The 16064-nt window shown below is 34.6% G+C and overlaps 1 protein-coding gene across 1 annotated transcript in view; it reads left to right on the top strand.

The window, feature by feature from the left end:
* Positions 1 to 3776: 3776 nt before the first annotated feature.
* The window catches only part of LOC121370070 (visual system homeobox 2-like), a 28384-nt gene continuing 16096 nt past the window's right edge, over positions 3777 to 16064 (top strand). Inside the window, exon 1 of the mRNA XM_041495170.1 lies at positions 3777 to 4206. Coding sequence (XP_041351104.1) covers positions 3777 to 4206 — 430 coding nt within the window. The remainder of the gene's footprint in view (positions 4207 to 16064) is intronic.

The raw sequence follows: 16064 nt of genomic DNA, 5'->3' as shown, positions 1-16064 counted from the left end.
TTCAGGCCATGCATAGGACTATAATATTACTGTTGGTATTGGAATCTCCTCAAACTTCTAGTTAACCTCTTCACTGGATAGTCTGTCATGTTACAGGTCCGGGTCATCGACACCCTGCGTTTTTATTAGGCCCTTTAGTCGAAATTAGCTGCAACATTACACGAGATTAAGAGTCAGCTAGGTACGAAAGTTTTTTTCCCCAACTCTGCCCGTTCCACATGTGGCCGCAAAAAAAAAGTTAGTGAAAAGTGACATGTAATTAAACAAACTTGTGCTAGAACTATGGAAAAAATTGTACGTTTAAGATACAAAAATAAAAGGAACAAGTCTCGGGTTTTGGAAAGTGACGGCCAAAGATGTTGTCAAGCGTAAGTAGCTCAATTTTCCAGCATTACAGGCGCGTGAAACTATCTCCCCTGACGATGATTGACACGTCTAGGCGCTCACGTGCTCCGCGCGCAATGCCTTCCCGACAACCCCTAGTGGGAGAATCTAACATGGTCGGGTGGGCGGTATGAATGGCATTTTTAATTGGTGGGAACAGCGGCCGCGAAACCTAACACCGGGAGGGTTTGATCGCGAGTGTTTGTTCCTTTAGTCCGGGAGATCACGCGAGCCTCCAGGAGAGCGAAGCTTTAAGCCTTGATCAGTTTCTTCCCGCGCAGGTGCGAGAACAGCTGTGTGTGGACCACTACCGAAATACGATTGTCGTGAAGTGCAGGGAAGACGTTTTTGCACATGATGTAAAAACATTGCTGTTTACCCTCGTGAAGCGGCTGGTGTTTTTAGAGTACAGAGTTATCGTATCTGTTTTCATTTTCGTAAAGTAGCCGGGGCTTTGTTTTCATATCTGAAAAGTCAAAATATACGAAACCTAATTTTATCGAGACTTGTTCCTCACGGAGCTTCAGTCTGCGGGTTGCTGCCACCTACGTGCTCGTCTGTGGAGACCGGCGCTACACAAATATAGCCAAATATTACGTTACAAGCCCGTTTTGTGAACTGAGATATTAACGCAAATCACACTATATAGCTCGCACATGCTGCCTACCACTACACTCCAACGATGTATAAAACTGCCATGTTCCTTTGTACATGCCCATGCTAAAACAGTTTTAAAACTTTATACTTTATAACAAATCTATTTAGAAATAGTTTAACACGAAAGCCTAAGCTTGTATATGTGTCTAAACAATAATAATATTATAATGTTTTAAGTGACTGCTTATATCTGTTCAAAATTCAAGCACGCTGTACTGGGCAAGCAAACTGTCGACAATATTACGGGAAAAGCCTACTGTCAGCACATGGGTTATTCCTATCGGTAAGCAGCAAGGCATCTTTAATATGTACTTTCTCACACACAAGACAGCATACACCAAGGTCTTTTGATAACAATATTGTAGTATATCCTAGATTTCCTCTACTAATCCTGGAGAGGCGGGACGTAGCCCAGTTGTAAAGCGATCGTTTGATGTGCGGTTGGTCTAGGATCGATCCCCGTCGGTGGACCCATTGGGCTATTTCTCGTTCCAGCCAGTGCTCCACAGCTGGTGTACCAAAGGCCGTGGTATGTGCCATCCTGTCTGTGGGATGGTGCATATAAAAGATCCCTTGCTGCTAATCGAAAAGTGTAGCCCATGACGTGGCGACAGCGGGTTTTCTCTCTCAATATCTGTGTGGTCCTTAACCATATGTTTGACACCATATAACCGTAAATACAATGTGCTGAGTGCGTGTTAAATAAAACATTTCCTTCCACTAATCCTGTATGTGCTCTCATACTGGATAACTGTTTCGTTACGACCCAAGAACAATGTTTCTCAGCTTGTTTTATCATACACTAAACAATATAAAAGTTGCATATCTGCTCAGATCAGAGTCCATAGCGTTTAGCTGTCGGCGTCTGTTGTTAGTGCGTTAGTAAACCGCGCTATCGCCACATGGGCTACTCTTTCTCCAAATACCAGCACTTTCTACAGACAAAATAACACACACCATGACCTTTGATATGCATGCACCTTAAAAACACTGGTGATGCATTCTATGTTGTTATCGCATTAAACAATACTGCTTGATATATCGTCGTTTGATTAATAGTATTTAGAATTTAATTTTAAATTCTATACAGACCATAAACTATATTAAAATGAGATCAACATATTATGACATATGCTTTGATTTTCATAAGAAATTCGCATCACGGAAATGTATTGCATCAAGTACATATTTTACCCTATTTGCCACCAACATTGTTTCACAACCAATAAAATAATTACGAAATACATAAAACATAGAAAATAATTATAAAACAAAGTTTACATATCTGCTCTGAAACAGTATACATATATGCTATTTTTCAAAAGTTCCCACACCTTGGTTATCAATACATATATCATTATAGATGTCTTAAAAACCATTCGTCTGTTCAAGCCTTTGACAGAAATACAAGATAATAATGCAAATATGATATTTGTATATTTCAATATGTAATGTAAACACATTTTAAAGTGTACTGAAATTATCATTACTGACAAAGCTGTTATGCCAACTGGTTTAAAGTGCTTAGTGTCTCTAACACCATTACTTGGTGAAGAAATATTATGTATCGCCTTTCTATAGAAAAGTGTCGAACAAGTAGCCAGCAACCCCTACTGTCATCTTTAATGACTCGCCAGCTATTACCCGTTTAGCAGGACCCAAACTAACAAGGGCTTTTCACACGTTTTACAAACGCTGCAGAGCCGAAGAGATCGTGTTCAAAAGCTCTCGTTGATTTTCGCAAAGCATCCTTTAGCTTGGCTAGCCCTGGGGAGGTTGAACATTGACTCACTAACTGCTTTCAACTTTGTACTTCTTTTATCAACAAAAATCACCTAAGTTTCTTGAGAGTCAATTAACGTAGTATCAAAACAAACTCTCCAACTGCGCCCTTGCTATTTATCGTTTTTCTATGTCAATAAGTAATTGACTTATATGATTCGGAAGGCAAACAAGGTATATGGTGTATTGAATAAAGTAAATCTGGCATATATTTCTGGCTACGTCATTAAAAAGGAAGAGCCCGAGGATTAGTGGTAAAATTTGAGAGCTGAGCACGTGCGAGGAACCTTTAATCCCTCCCTTCTAGCCTCTCCGGCGTTGAGGGCTCGGCTAGATAGCGCAGATTTCTGACAGTTACAACGCGACCTGTCAACTCCGATATGATTGGTAAATAGAATCTATCTTCTTCGCTTACCACAGGTGGGTGGGGGCTAAAGGGGGTTACAATGGCCAATTACCCCCGTGACATGTGTATTTGAGGCGCGTGCAGGAAGCACAAGTATCGAGGCGTTTCTTAATGGAGGAAGGAGACTATGGGAGCAGGACAGAGGTGTTACGTCAGAGGTAATCATCGACAAAGTGGATGCGTCTTAGTCGAGGCACTAGGGTACTGACAAAGATTAGTAACTAATAATCGTCTTTTGTATGAGCGTCCCGACACACTGTCAATACTTGTATTGCTAATAACAAAACTTAACCTTTAACCACATAGACGGCTTGCTTATTAACTCTTCCAGATCAAATGTGATTCTTTTTTTTCTCTCACCAATTCTTCAAATCTGCTTTGAAATTCTGATTCAATATCTTTAAAACATTTTTGTTTTATCAAAAGTGATACGAGAATAAGAAGATGCACTAAATTCGAATGGGAACAAACTAATAGACAGTTTTATAAAGACGTTGAATTTGATGTTTTCTTGTGTCTCTGGACAATTAAGAAATAATTTTTCAAAATGATGAACGGACTCCTTGCAACTTCGACTTCACAAATGTCGCAGTTTCAGAACCACTATTCGTCCGGTGGTCCGTTCGGACAGATGTACAGCCAACAAAGACCGTCCTTTGCGATCCAGGAAATTCTTGGTTTAAATTCTTGTAGACAAAATTCTAGTCCGGATATTATGGACCATTCTTCAATGGCACCTTCGGGTTTAACGGGAATGTACTTCCCGGGACTTAATACAAACCCGATGGGTCCGGACCCTTCGACGGCGTCGTTTCTTCGTGACCAACAACAGCAGCCAACGTCGACGTTTTGTCCGTGGAGATTTGACTTGAGCCAGGCAGCGGCACCCCAAAGCATTGCAGCATCTCGATTTTCTGGAGCAAGACCCAATGTTGATGATTTCAACTTTCCATACAAACCAAACACACCAGAAGAAGGTAAGAAATAATGAACATTATCATTTTTATTTGTTAGAATAATTGTTAATTGTTTTAAGAAACATGGCAGTGTTAATTTTCGTATGAAACCAGTTTAAAAAAAAATGTATGACACTTTTTGTTATGCTTAAATTATAAACTATTTAATTTAATTCGGCACACAAAATGTATTATATTAAGTTTTACAAATATCATCTACATTCAGTTCTCTGTGAATTGATTACAAAATTAATATAATTTGGCAGTATATTCCTTAATGTGTTCCCTACAAAAACTAGTAGCTAAAAACAACCGTATTCTATTGCAGTTTACACTGCAAATTTGTTTTGTGTTATTGTAAACTATATTATGTATGTATACAAAGAAAAAACACACAAAGTTTAATAAGGGTATTGATATTTATGATTATTAGTTAGATATTTGTAAGAGTCCTATTTTATTTTTCGTTACCCCAAAAGATTGCAAAACCATTATCATACATTACAAAGTTAATATTAAGATAACTTAATAATTACTTTTAACCGAACCGGTTATGACTGTATTTTATTATTGTCTCATTTTTAAATATTTGAGAATAATAACTAATACTTTTCATACGGTACTTTATTTTTATTGCATATGTGTAGACTTTTTCCTTTCTAATGCAAAAGGACAAAAGGGAAGTGGTTTTGAACAATAAAATGAAGATAATTTTAATTTAATTCGCCTTTATGCAACCAGATATTTGTAATGAATACAATTTTACGTTGCCATATTTCGTCGAGGTACCCAAGGAAGTTAAGAAGTTATCGATAACAATATTTAATTCTTTAGTTACGTATTGTTTATGAAACTTTAATTATTCTTTATATTATTTTCTAGAGATCACTGATCTTTTTATTATTATTATTATTATTATTATTGTTGTTGTTGTTGTTGTTATTATTGTTATTGATAATAATAATAATAATAATAATAATAATAATAATATTATTATTATTATTATTATTATTATTATTATTATTATTATTTAAATAATACATATTCCTTTTCAAACAATGACTATTAAAATTATGTTTCTTATATGGTGTCTGGTCTTATATAATATAAGAGAACTCCAAAAATATTTCTTGTATTATTTTCTTGAGAATACTAATTTGAAATGCTAGTAATCAGATTATTATTTATTGCTTATTTAAGTAACATATATTCCGTTTAAAACCATGGCCGTTATATTTTTGTTCGTGTATGATGTCTGGTCCTACACAGTATAAGGGAACTCCAAGAAATATTTCTTGGATGTTATCATTCTGGAAGACCACCTGTGGGAACCTGTACCGCAAACGGCCTCAGTCTCACGGGAACTTGTTTTCGCATCACGTTTAATTATTTTTGTTTTGGCCAGTCTGGTAGGTGTAAATGTAGCCTTTAAGACCCAGACCATTTTTATTTCACAACAAGCGGCAAGAAAGTCTGGTGAGAGACCACGAAGTGATGCGAGAATTAATGTACTCCTTGTAGAATCTCGTCTCCAAATATCAGATATCAAAATATTAGGAAACTGCGTCAAAATTTGGCATTAAAATTCATCCACTGGTTGTTATTCATAGAAAGTTCTCACGCAAAATGAGCCATTTTGTTTTGAATTTCCCCGTCACAAAGAGAAGTAAAACAACATATTGATAAACGGCTAATTAATTTTATACAAGTCCTTGAGATAAACATCAAACAATATTTACTAAACCGAAACTAAAACAAAAGTAAGAAGAAATTAAAAACAGTTAGAAAATAACAAAGAAGAAAGGAACATTACAACCAAGCTTGCATATATGAAGCATTTTTAACACAAATTATATTTTAGTTCGGCGTTATCATATATATAATATTACATTTCGAAAATAAAATTAAATAATGAATTATTTATGATCTCTAGCAGTTAGTACAGACTTTTCACCAAATATTAAATTATATATATATATATATATATATATATATATATATATATATATATATATATATATATATATATATATATATATATTGTATATGCGCATTGTGAGTGATTATATGAATAACAAATACAATATACTAGTAGACAAATATTATACACGTATGCATAACAGAAACATAATGAACATATCATTTACATACTAATGGTGTATATCATATCAGTTCACTTAGGAACATCTTTAAAGGTATACATGTTTGTGAAAGTTTAACTTATTATACATTATTGAGGTATGTGAAATAAAAAAATAAGTTTTAGTGATGTTCCAGTGTCGAAGTACACAAATATAATTACATTTAGAAAACGTTTGTAAAATATCGAGACGTGTACACGATATTAATATTTTAAAAAAATGATCAAACGTTTGGACTATTATGAGGTATGTATTCCGATACACATTGCCGAATCTAGCGACCCAGCAGTTGTGTGTACAGAGGGAGAATTTGGGGGTCGAAACCTTACAGCTTCAAGCGAATTTTCTTTCCTTTTTTTTCAGTTCTCCAGTCTAGAATTCCCCCCCCCCCCCGCACAATTTCTTTCATCCGCTTCTGGGCAGGGGGAAACGAGTGGAAATGAAAACAGTATCATATTTAGTTTAAAAATGTTCTTTTTATCTGACAAAAGACCATATAATATGTGCAATAAATCTTTTTACGGATCCTACTTATTTATTTATAACATTTTTTTTTTTAATTAATAATATTATTAAAAATGTAAAATAAAATATCTTTCTGAAAACATTTGCAATGGTTATTTTAGCAGATTGCAAATCACACTGCATAACGTCGTAAAACATTTCAATGTTCATATACTATGTTTAAAACCATTTTTCCTTGGAGATTTGGTTCAAACGTTGCTAATTAGAATCGGAAGTGAGCAGAGATGTCATCTGCAACTGTGAAAATATTTATGCTTTTGCAAGTGTTGGTAATGTCTGTGATGAATTCCAAATGTTAAATCGCTCTTCTCACATATACACTCACTTGTTATTCAGTTTGGCTAGTTCCGTACGGTACCGTACCAGGTAGCATGAAATAGTTATTTGGTCATTTAGATCATATAAAATTGTTTTACAAATATTATCAAGTGGCCCAGATATGTTACACACAAATTAGTTATTTATAATATTAATTTACCAGATTTAACTTTATGTCTGTCCGTATGTCTGACTATACACGTGCACGCAGATGTGTCCGTGTACGGAACTGTTTGCATATCACATATTGTTTCTGTTACACTAAGTTGTATGTTCTTGTTTCTTTAGTGTACCAGTATACTTACTGACGTATTAACGTACAATGTAAACAACAATAAACCATACACTAGATATTCTTCTATAATCAGTCAACAGGAAAATAACTTTACTAAAGCTGTATAACAGGAAAATAACTTTACTAACAAAAAGAAAATAACTTTACTAAAGCTGTATAAAAGGAAAATAACTTTACTAAAGCCGTATAACAGGAAAATAACTTTACTAAAGCTGTATAACAGGAAAATAACTTTACTAAAGCTGTATAACAGGAAAATAACTTTACTAAAGCTGTATAACAGGAGAATAACTTTACTAAAGCTGTATAAAAGGAAAATAACTTAACTAAAGCTGTATAACAGGAGAATAACTTTACTAAAGCTGTATAACAGGAAAATAACTTTACTAAAGCTGTATAACAGGAAAATAACTTTACTAACGCTGTATAAAAGGAAAATAATAATAAAACGCATTTCAGAATATAGCTTGATGAACATTCTACAAACTGAAAAAAAACCCTTTAACTTTTTATATTCACACCACGTGCATCTCTTTCATGAATGACAACGTAAATAAACTACTCACATAAATAATCACTTTGTCGCATCTCGATTTACCGTTTTCTCGAATTTGTTTTGGAAAGTGTTGTAGATAAAACTAAGGTGATAATTTAATCAAATGTAATATATATGTGCTGGGCGTGATTGTAGGTCTCGATTAGAACTATCATTAGCATAATTGGGTAAATAGTGTAAAAAAATTAAACAAACAAATTATCGATGGATAAATAATATGTGAAGGGACTCTTAACTAGATGACCTGTCAAAACAAGAGATTCAGTTGCACAAAGCTGAACGACTATACTGCGACTTGGCTTTCAGGGGCGCATTTAGGGGTATCGATGGCGTCAGAACTCCCCCACCCTTTGCCACAGACTGCAAGTGGCCATATAGCCAGATCTAGTCAAAACAAGATATCTAGTTCCACAAGGTTGAACGGCTGCACTGCGCCTTCGGGATGTTAAAAAATGTGTTTAAATCAAGAGGCGCATCTAGAGGTGCCAATGGAGTCAGAACAACTCCCCATACCTTGCGATATTCTATATTTCTAAAGGTTTTTCTTTTTTTGAAATATATAAATTCTGGAATTCACTATTGTTTTAAATGTGTATGAAGCAAGATATGCACCCAAATACAGCTTACATTTGAATTAGCTATGGAATAAAGTTAACTACAATATATATATATATATCATATAATATCTTACATTTTCAGTGCAATCAAAGTATGTGATATTTTTCAGATCACATATTTTGAGAATTTGATAACTTTACAAATTAGTCTCGGCACTAGGTTTATTGACATTTAAGAAAACGTACTTGGGTGACACTCCATGATTGACGTATGCATCATCAAATAAAAACATTTCAATGGCAATTTGACACTGAAAGCTGTCCAGCGTTCAGAAAACAAAAAACATTAGGCATAACTTTATTTTGATGTAAGGACATCCAAAATGACGTCATTCGAGTTTGACGTCATTTCCATTCAAAAATACACCGCGCCACATATTCTTACATCATTTGAATATCTAGTAATGGCGGACTGGAATTAAAGCTGGGTGTATAGTTTACAAAAACACGTTCAGTTAAGCTTGAGCTTATATGATAAAGAGATTATTACCCTCGTGTATTTCGGTATCGTCAATATCATATAGTAGGAATAAAAATAATGTAATAATACAATTTTTATTCCTAATATATGACATTGACGATACAGAAAAACACTCTGGTAATAACCTCTCTCTCTCTCTCTCTCTCTCTCTCTCTCTCTCTCTCTCTCTCTCTCTCTCTCTCTCTCTCTCTATATATATATATATATATATTAAACTGTTAGAAACTTAGAATATTTGATACCACAAACCAAATGTATTAGTCTTTGTGTAACACCTTTTGTACGGTTGCCTTGTAGGGTATAGTGTTGATTTTTCTATAAGATTAATAGATATTACAATGTTTTTGTTACGTTTGGCACATACTATTTGTATATTATCAGACATATTTATACCACTGCAAATGTCTCCATTGTCTAACACATTCTGTCATGAGTTTCACATCCTGCCTATATATCCACTTATATGTCTCCATTTCCTGAAACAGCTTGTCTAATATTCATCTGTCTATCACGTGTTTCATATATACACAGTTAGCTCTATATAGATTTTCCAATACATATATCTGTATTATATATTTCACGTAGCTGCCAATAGGAAAATTAAAGTTTCGATTTCCGAACACATGGCTACCTCAGAAGATTCGTGTACAATCATATGTGTGTAATATATTTCACCTGAGTATCAGCGTACATATTTACAGTGTCAGTTTACTGTGTCACATCTAGGTAACGTATTTTACGTATCTGCCAAGAGGACTACTCCAAGTCTCGCTTTTCTCATTCACATCAATGTAACATATTTGATATGGATGCCAATAGACATCACTAGGATTTCCATTTACCTAATACATCTCTGTCACGTAGTTCTCGCGGCTTACAGTAGATATATATTTACGGTCTCGATTTCCCAACATCTGGTAGCAATATTGTTAAGCTCAGCCATTGTGGTATCTATTAAGTTGTGTTATCATTTATCATGTAAGTGTATATGAAAAACAATACTGGCACATTCCTCGTTCGTGTCGCAGATTACGTGCTCATAGTTTACCGGTACATCGACATATCGAATTAAGTGGGGCTTTTTTAAATTAGGTTAATTATCGGTGGTGCTATATAGGCGAGGGTGTGTGTTTTACTCAGCTAGATAATTGCTGGGTAATTGCGTGTAAGTCTGTGTTGTAAAGGACTAACGACACGGAGAATGATTCTGGTATCCAGCCGTTATTATTTTCACATTTTCCGGCATACAAACATTAGCCTATATAGCAATTAAAGTGAAAAAACCCCAATGTTTACCTTTCAACGATAGAAGAAAAAAACGTACCACTATGACGTCATTCAATTAAATTAAATTACGTTCACCACCTGAAGTTTGAAATATTGCCACTCTTTACTTCGAGAGGTCCGAAAAAGTAGTAACTCTAATAAAACCTCAGAAGACAAGCAACACGCTACGTGATATGGCATCCAGTTCTAAAAGCAGGAATCAGATCTGTTTTTACTCCATAATTATGGAGATTGGACTTATGATTCCAATAAAATAAAATAAAGGAAAAAAAACCTCGTTTCATTAGAATTATATATAACTAAAACAGTGGTATAATCGCTTCTGTACCGTCAAAGGCCCGGCATCGGTTACGAGGCTGTCAAACCATTGGACTTATGGCTCACAGGTAATGCGTTCACTTCTCGATTAACGACTTCTACACAAGGTGATTTTTAATAAAAAGTAAAGTTTATTTTATTTAACGACGCCGCTAGAGCACATTGATTTTGTATCTTATCATCGGCTATTGGACGTCAAACATATGGTTAGTCTGACACTGTTTTTAGAGGAAACCCGCTGTCGCCACATAGGCTACTCTTTTTACGACAGGCAGCAAGGGATCTTTTATTTGCGCTTCCCACAGGCAGGATAGCACAAACCATGGCCTTTGTTGAACCAGTTATGGATCACTGGTCGGTGTAAGTGGTTTACAAAGAGCTATTTAAGAGAATCGTCATAGGGATATATATATATTAATATTTCATTCCGACGTAGAAATGACATTACTTTCTTAAAACTTACTTTAAGAACATATTCAATATAATAATATTTATATCATATTCCAAGAATTACATATGCATCAGATTAATTTTTTTTTAAAGTTAATGAATTTTAGTGTTTATATTTAAATAAGATCTACTTTTGTGAAAAAAACGGCTATTGGGAAACTATGCAATGTACTGGTATGAACCATTACCGGTTATGTTTCAATTATATGGATACTATTTATTGTATTACCTCGAAATGGAAAGAGTTGCTCCTGAAGCTGTCATTATTGGAGATATGGGTTGGACCCCAGTGAGTGTAAGACATGCAGTTGCTATAGCAATTAAAGGCTGCAGAGCCAGCAAGCTGAGTCAAGACAAAGTACATTTTATAGTTTTTAAATGGTCAAATGTGTCAAAACTGACATTTCAGATTTCACTAAAAAATAGGTGATAGGATTTTAACTTACTGACGGTTTTGGCCACGAAGGTCTGTGCGGATCTGGCCCAACCTTCACTTTAACTCCCGACATGCTCTTGTAATTTGTTACCAAACGTACTTAATATAATACTGTGTGTGATGATTCAAAGTATTGAGTTTAACACTTCAGCATAAATCTATTTGCGGAACTCTATATAATCAAAGTGCTCTTTCAATGTTTATGGATAATACTGTTCTTCAGATATAGAAAAAATCCCCGATCTTAGGCACTCTGAAATAGAAAATGTACCGCTGAAAGTTACTAGCACATTATATTACAATGACAAAGGTTTTTATAGACATATGAGTAACAGAGAATAACCTATTTGTATGTGATTATTAAAATATATTTTAATGAATTTAAAGATTATAAACAAAGAGAGACTGCTGGAAACATTTTGTCTGCGCTTGTCTGTCTGTTAGACGTATTAGGATGTCTTCAGACGTGATGTTTTTATTACCATTTTTCCTTTTACATTTTAAAGAAATATGGATAAGCATTAATTTTACCACTTTGCACATTATTTCAACATCGATAAGTATTTATCTAAATTGGTTTTAAATCGTGCTTTATTTTCATTTCTGTGACACTAAAAATAGCCACTTACAAATTACGGCTGAAACACAAAGATATATTTAAATTTAATCTGTCGATAAACTATCAAAACACTTGTGTCGCCAGCACCAATAACATGTTTCATTTTAGCGGTAACTCAGTGCATTGGTATTTAAACAGAAATGAGTATATTAATAAATTGTAACAATGCTGAGAACGCCGTTCTTTTCGAAGAGTTAAACATTTATTTAAATAAAATAATTTCACCCTGGTTGCTAAGCATAGATTTACTCTATTCTTTACGCCGTTACCTTTGATTTAACAATAAAGCAAAATTATACAAAGACACGTAAATGAATTCAATTGTCTAAATATCAAAGCTAAACTACTTCAGTCCAGTTTCTAAAGTTATACAGCACATTGTACTTTAATTACTAGTATATTTTTAAAAGATCGCATGTTAATAATAAGCATATTAATTTACCTTATAACACCATTTTTTTCATGATACTGAATTTTACTCTAAATTTTAATTTTACTTCTCTGTGATATTTGTATTTTTTGCACAGTCCTTTACACTGTTTTAATTTAACTGTTGAATTTTTATATTGAGATTGTTCATCACTTAATGTTGGCATTTACCATAGTTTGACACTCAATAGCCGATATATTCATTCAGTCATTCAGTCATTCATTACCTCATAACACATGAAGCCGCGAAATAATCAGCGGAATCCAAATAATGTGCATTGTCGGGGTGCGACATATAGTAACGCTCTGTTGTATACCAATGAGCGGTATTGTGGGATAGGTTGAATCGCCATGAATTTGAGTGCACGCTGCGAGTTGAAATCAGGAAAATATTCACTAAAAATTATACTCTACTCTCCATGTATTTTCTGTTTTTCGTCTTTGAAATTTGGAACATAACCTGCAAAGACACTACATAAATAATATTTACAACAATAATAATATTTCAGTTATTAAGTATATATTAGTACTTCATTAACTTGTATTAGCAAAAAGACAATGATAATGATAATTTGCGAATTTATAAAAATAACTTGATCTTAATGTACATACTATTTATTGTGGCTTAGGTTTTATTAAAAATATTTAAAGTGTTTATTATGTTTATATATAAGGTGTATTTATTACCAAGTACTATATAGCAATTTCACGTGTAAGTTCGAAATTATTTACCTTATTATATTTGTTGATCAATTAAGCAAATAAAAGAAAAACGTAATAATGTTCCAACTAATCTACATTTAAAACATTTTACAGCATACCATACGAGGGAAAATATAAATATTAAATTAAATAACCTAATAAAATAGAAGTAAAATAAAAGATATATAATAGAATAAAATATTTTAGAAACCGCCACCATCAAATAGAAAGATGTTAATCGCGATGCACTGAAGAAAGTTATCTGAGTAAATATTACTTTCCGATAGTCAAGTGGTCCGCACGTGCACACTCCGTAGAGCTGTTGAAATATCTTAATCTGCTGAGTAAATATTTGGCTAATTATCAATCATTGAGCAAACATCCCTCTCCTGGCCTGCCACACTTTGAACAAGAATGCCATTTTATTGCTGTGAATTTGTCACGTCTTGCATTTAATCCCAGCAAACAAATATTGCAATTTGTTGACAAATCTCATCATAAAGTCGGCTAAACGGAACACTTTTAAAAGCTTAATGTGGACATAGATAGCAAATAGAGTTAAACAGTTTGTTCTCAAAGTGAATAACAGATGTGGTAATAAATTGTAAATGAAGATGGTTAATCTTCTGTAAGGTATTTTAAAATGGGATCTAGGGGAAGTTTTTTTTTCAGTTAGCAGAACAGTCATTTTAATGAACGATTTTAGGAAAATGTATTTAGAAGGTTTGATGAAAAAAACCTAATAAAGTTTTATATTTAATTTGTCTTTTAAAATGTATACTACTACTAAAACAACACACATTCCGCTATGCCACGCCTAGTGAAGTGTAGAAAAACTATTTTATAAATTCCTTTTTATTTTTAAAGCTGGAGAAGACCCAATCATACTATATTATTACTGTACCATTATTACTGATTTTGCGACCATGTTTAAATAAAACATAAATAGTTTTGGTGAGTTTGCTATATTAAAAATCATAAATTTGATAAAATACTTTAGTACACTGAAAACGACGTAAGTTACTAGCACGAAAAAGCTTCTAATACAGTAGATGAATTACGAAACTCTGAATTCTGGAGGAAAAGGAGAAATACAATTGCTATTTGTTTGTCCTCTCTTGTTAGAAACCATCCAGGACATATTACCAACAGACTTGAACCGAGACAGTTTAACTCTATTAATTATTTATCTCGGCACTTCTGACTTTAACACCTCAACCCTCCCCGTGTCACGACACGATCCAGTTCCCAACAGTTCGGACCTAATTATTTTCTATGATACCAATCATTACTTAACGTTATAGTTTCTTTTTGTTCTGTTAGCGCAGAATCCGCCAACTCGCCAACAGCTTTTTCTTTTTCAAATCTAAAACTGTTTTACCCGTCCGGTTAATCATCCCGGCGGTTGGCGACAGTTCCGCAGTTAATATAACAGAGAAGGCGCGAAAAACCTCGTTCAGTCGTCAAGTAACTGACAATAGCACGTGGTAATTAACTCCGAAAGTGACGACGTATTTAGTCCTGCCACTGAAGTGTTTAGGGAGAGTTGTTCAACGTCTCTGAGGAGGGCGAGTGGTCGATTATGATGTCGCCACCTCGTCGATTTGTCGCCTTTCACGGCGGCGTGTCGTAACGGACATGACAATTAAACACTCGCTGTCCGGTTGGTTGGGGGTACGATGGACGTGTTCAGGATGACAGGTTCGAGCACTGGCACGAACCTCACAACTTAGTTCAGAACAGAGAGTGTGTGACAACCAAAGCACAATGTCCGTATGTTTCTCTTGTGCGTTCGAAGACCATGGCTTCCCCAGGTGACAATGAGGGCTAAATACCCCATTAAAAGTGATTGTTAAGTTTTGTTGATTGATTACAAAAGCTGGTTCTGACTTTTGGTTATTTTCGATTAAATTTTCGAAACATTGCAATTCAGCCTGACAGTGGGGAACCCAAGTGGACCAGGACACCCACATGTTAAAATTACATGTATCAGGATCGACAGCGTTAAACAGATATTACCATTTACTAGTCTCATTTCTATCTTTATTAATCCAATACTAATTTCTTAAGATCTCGGAGTATAGTATTTTAATCAAGCCACACACACACGTACACACACGTACACACACACACACACACACACACACACACACACACACACACAGAGAGAGAGAGAGAGAGAGAGAGAGAGAGAGAGAGAGAGAGAGAGAGAGAGAGAGAGAGAGAGAGAGAGAGAGGAGAACAGCGTTAAACAGATATTACCATTTACTAGTCTCATTTCTATCTTTATTAATCCAATACTTATTTCTTAAGATCTCGGAGTATAGTATTTTAATCAAGCCACACACACACGTACACACACGTACACACACACACACACACACACACACACACACACACACACACACACACACACAGAGAGAGAGAGAGAGAGAGAGAGAGAGAGAGAGAGAGAGAGGAGAACAGCGTTAAACAGATATTACCATTTACTAGTCTCATTTCTATCTTTATTAATCCAATACTAATTTCTTAAGATCTCGGAATATAATATTTTAATCAAGCCACACACACACACGTACACACACACACACACACACACACACACACACACACACACAGAGAGAGAGAGAGAGAGAGAGAGAGAGAGAGAGAGAGAGAGAGAGAGGAGAGAGTTACAGAGAGAGAGAGAGAGAGAGCGGAGAACA

The sequence above is a fragment of the Gigantopelta aegis genome, chromosome 4 (assembly GCF_016097555.1).
Source record: "Gigantopelta aegis isolate Gae_Host chromosome 4, Gae_host_genome, whole genome shotgun sequence".
NCBI classification, from domain to species: domain Eukaryota; kingdom Metazoa; phylum Mollusca; class Gastropoda; order Neomphalida; family Peltospiridae; genus Gigantopelta; species Gigantopelta aegis.
Note: the sequence above shows the minus strand (reverse complement) of the source record. Positions and strands in the feature narration are given on the sequence as shown.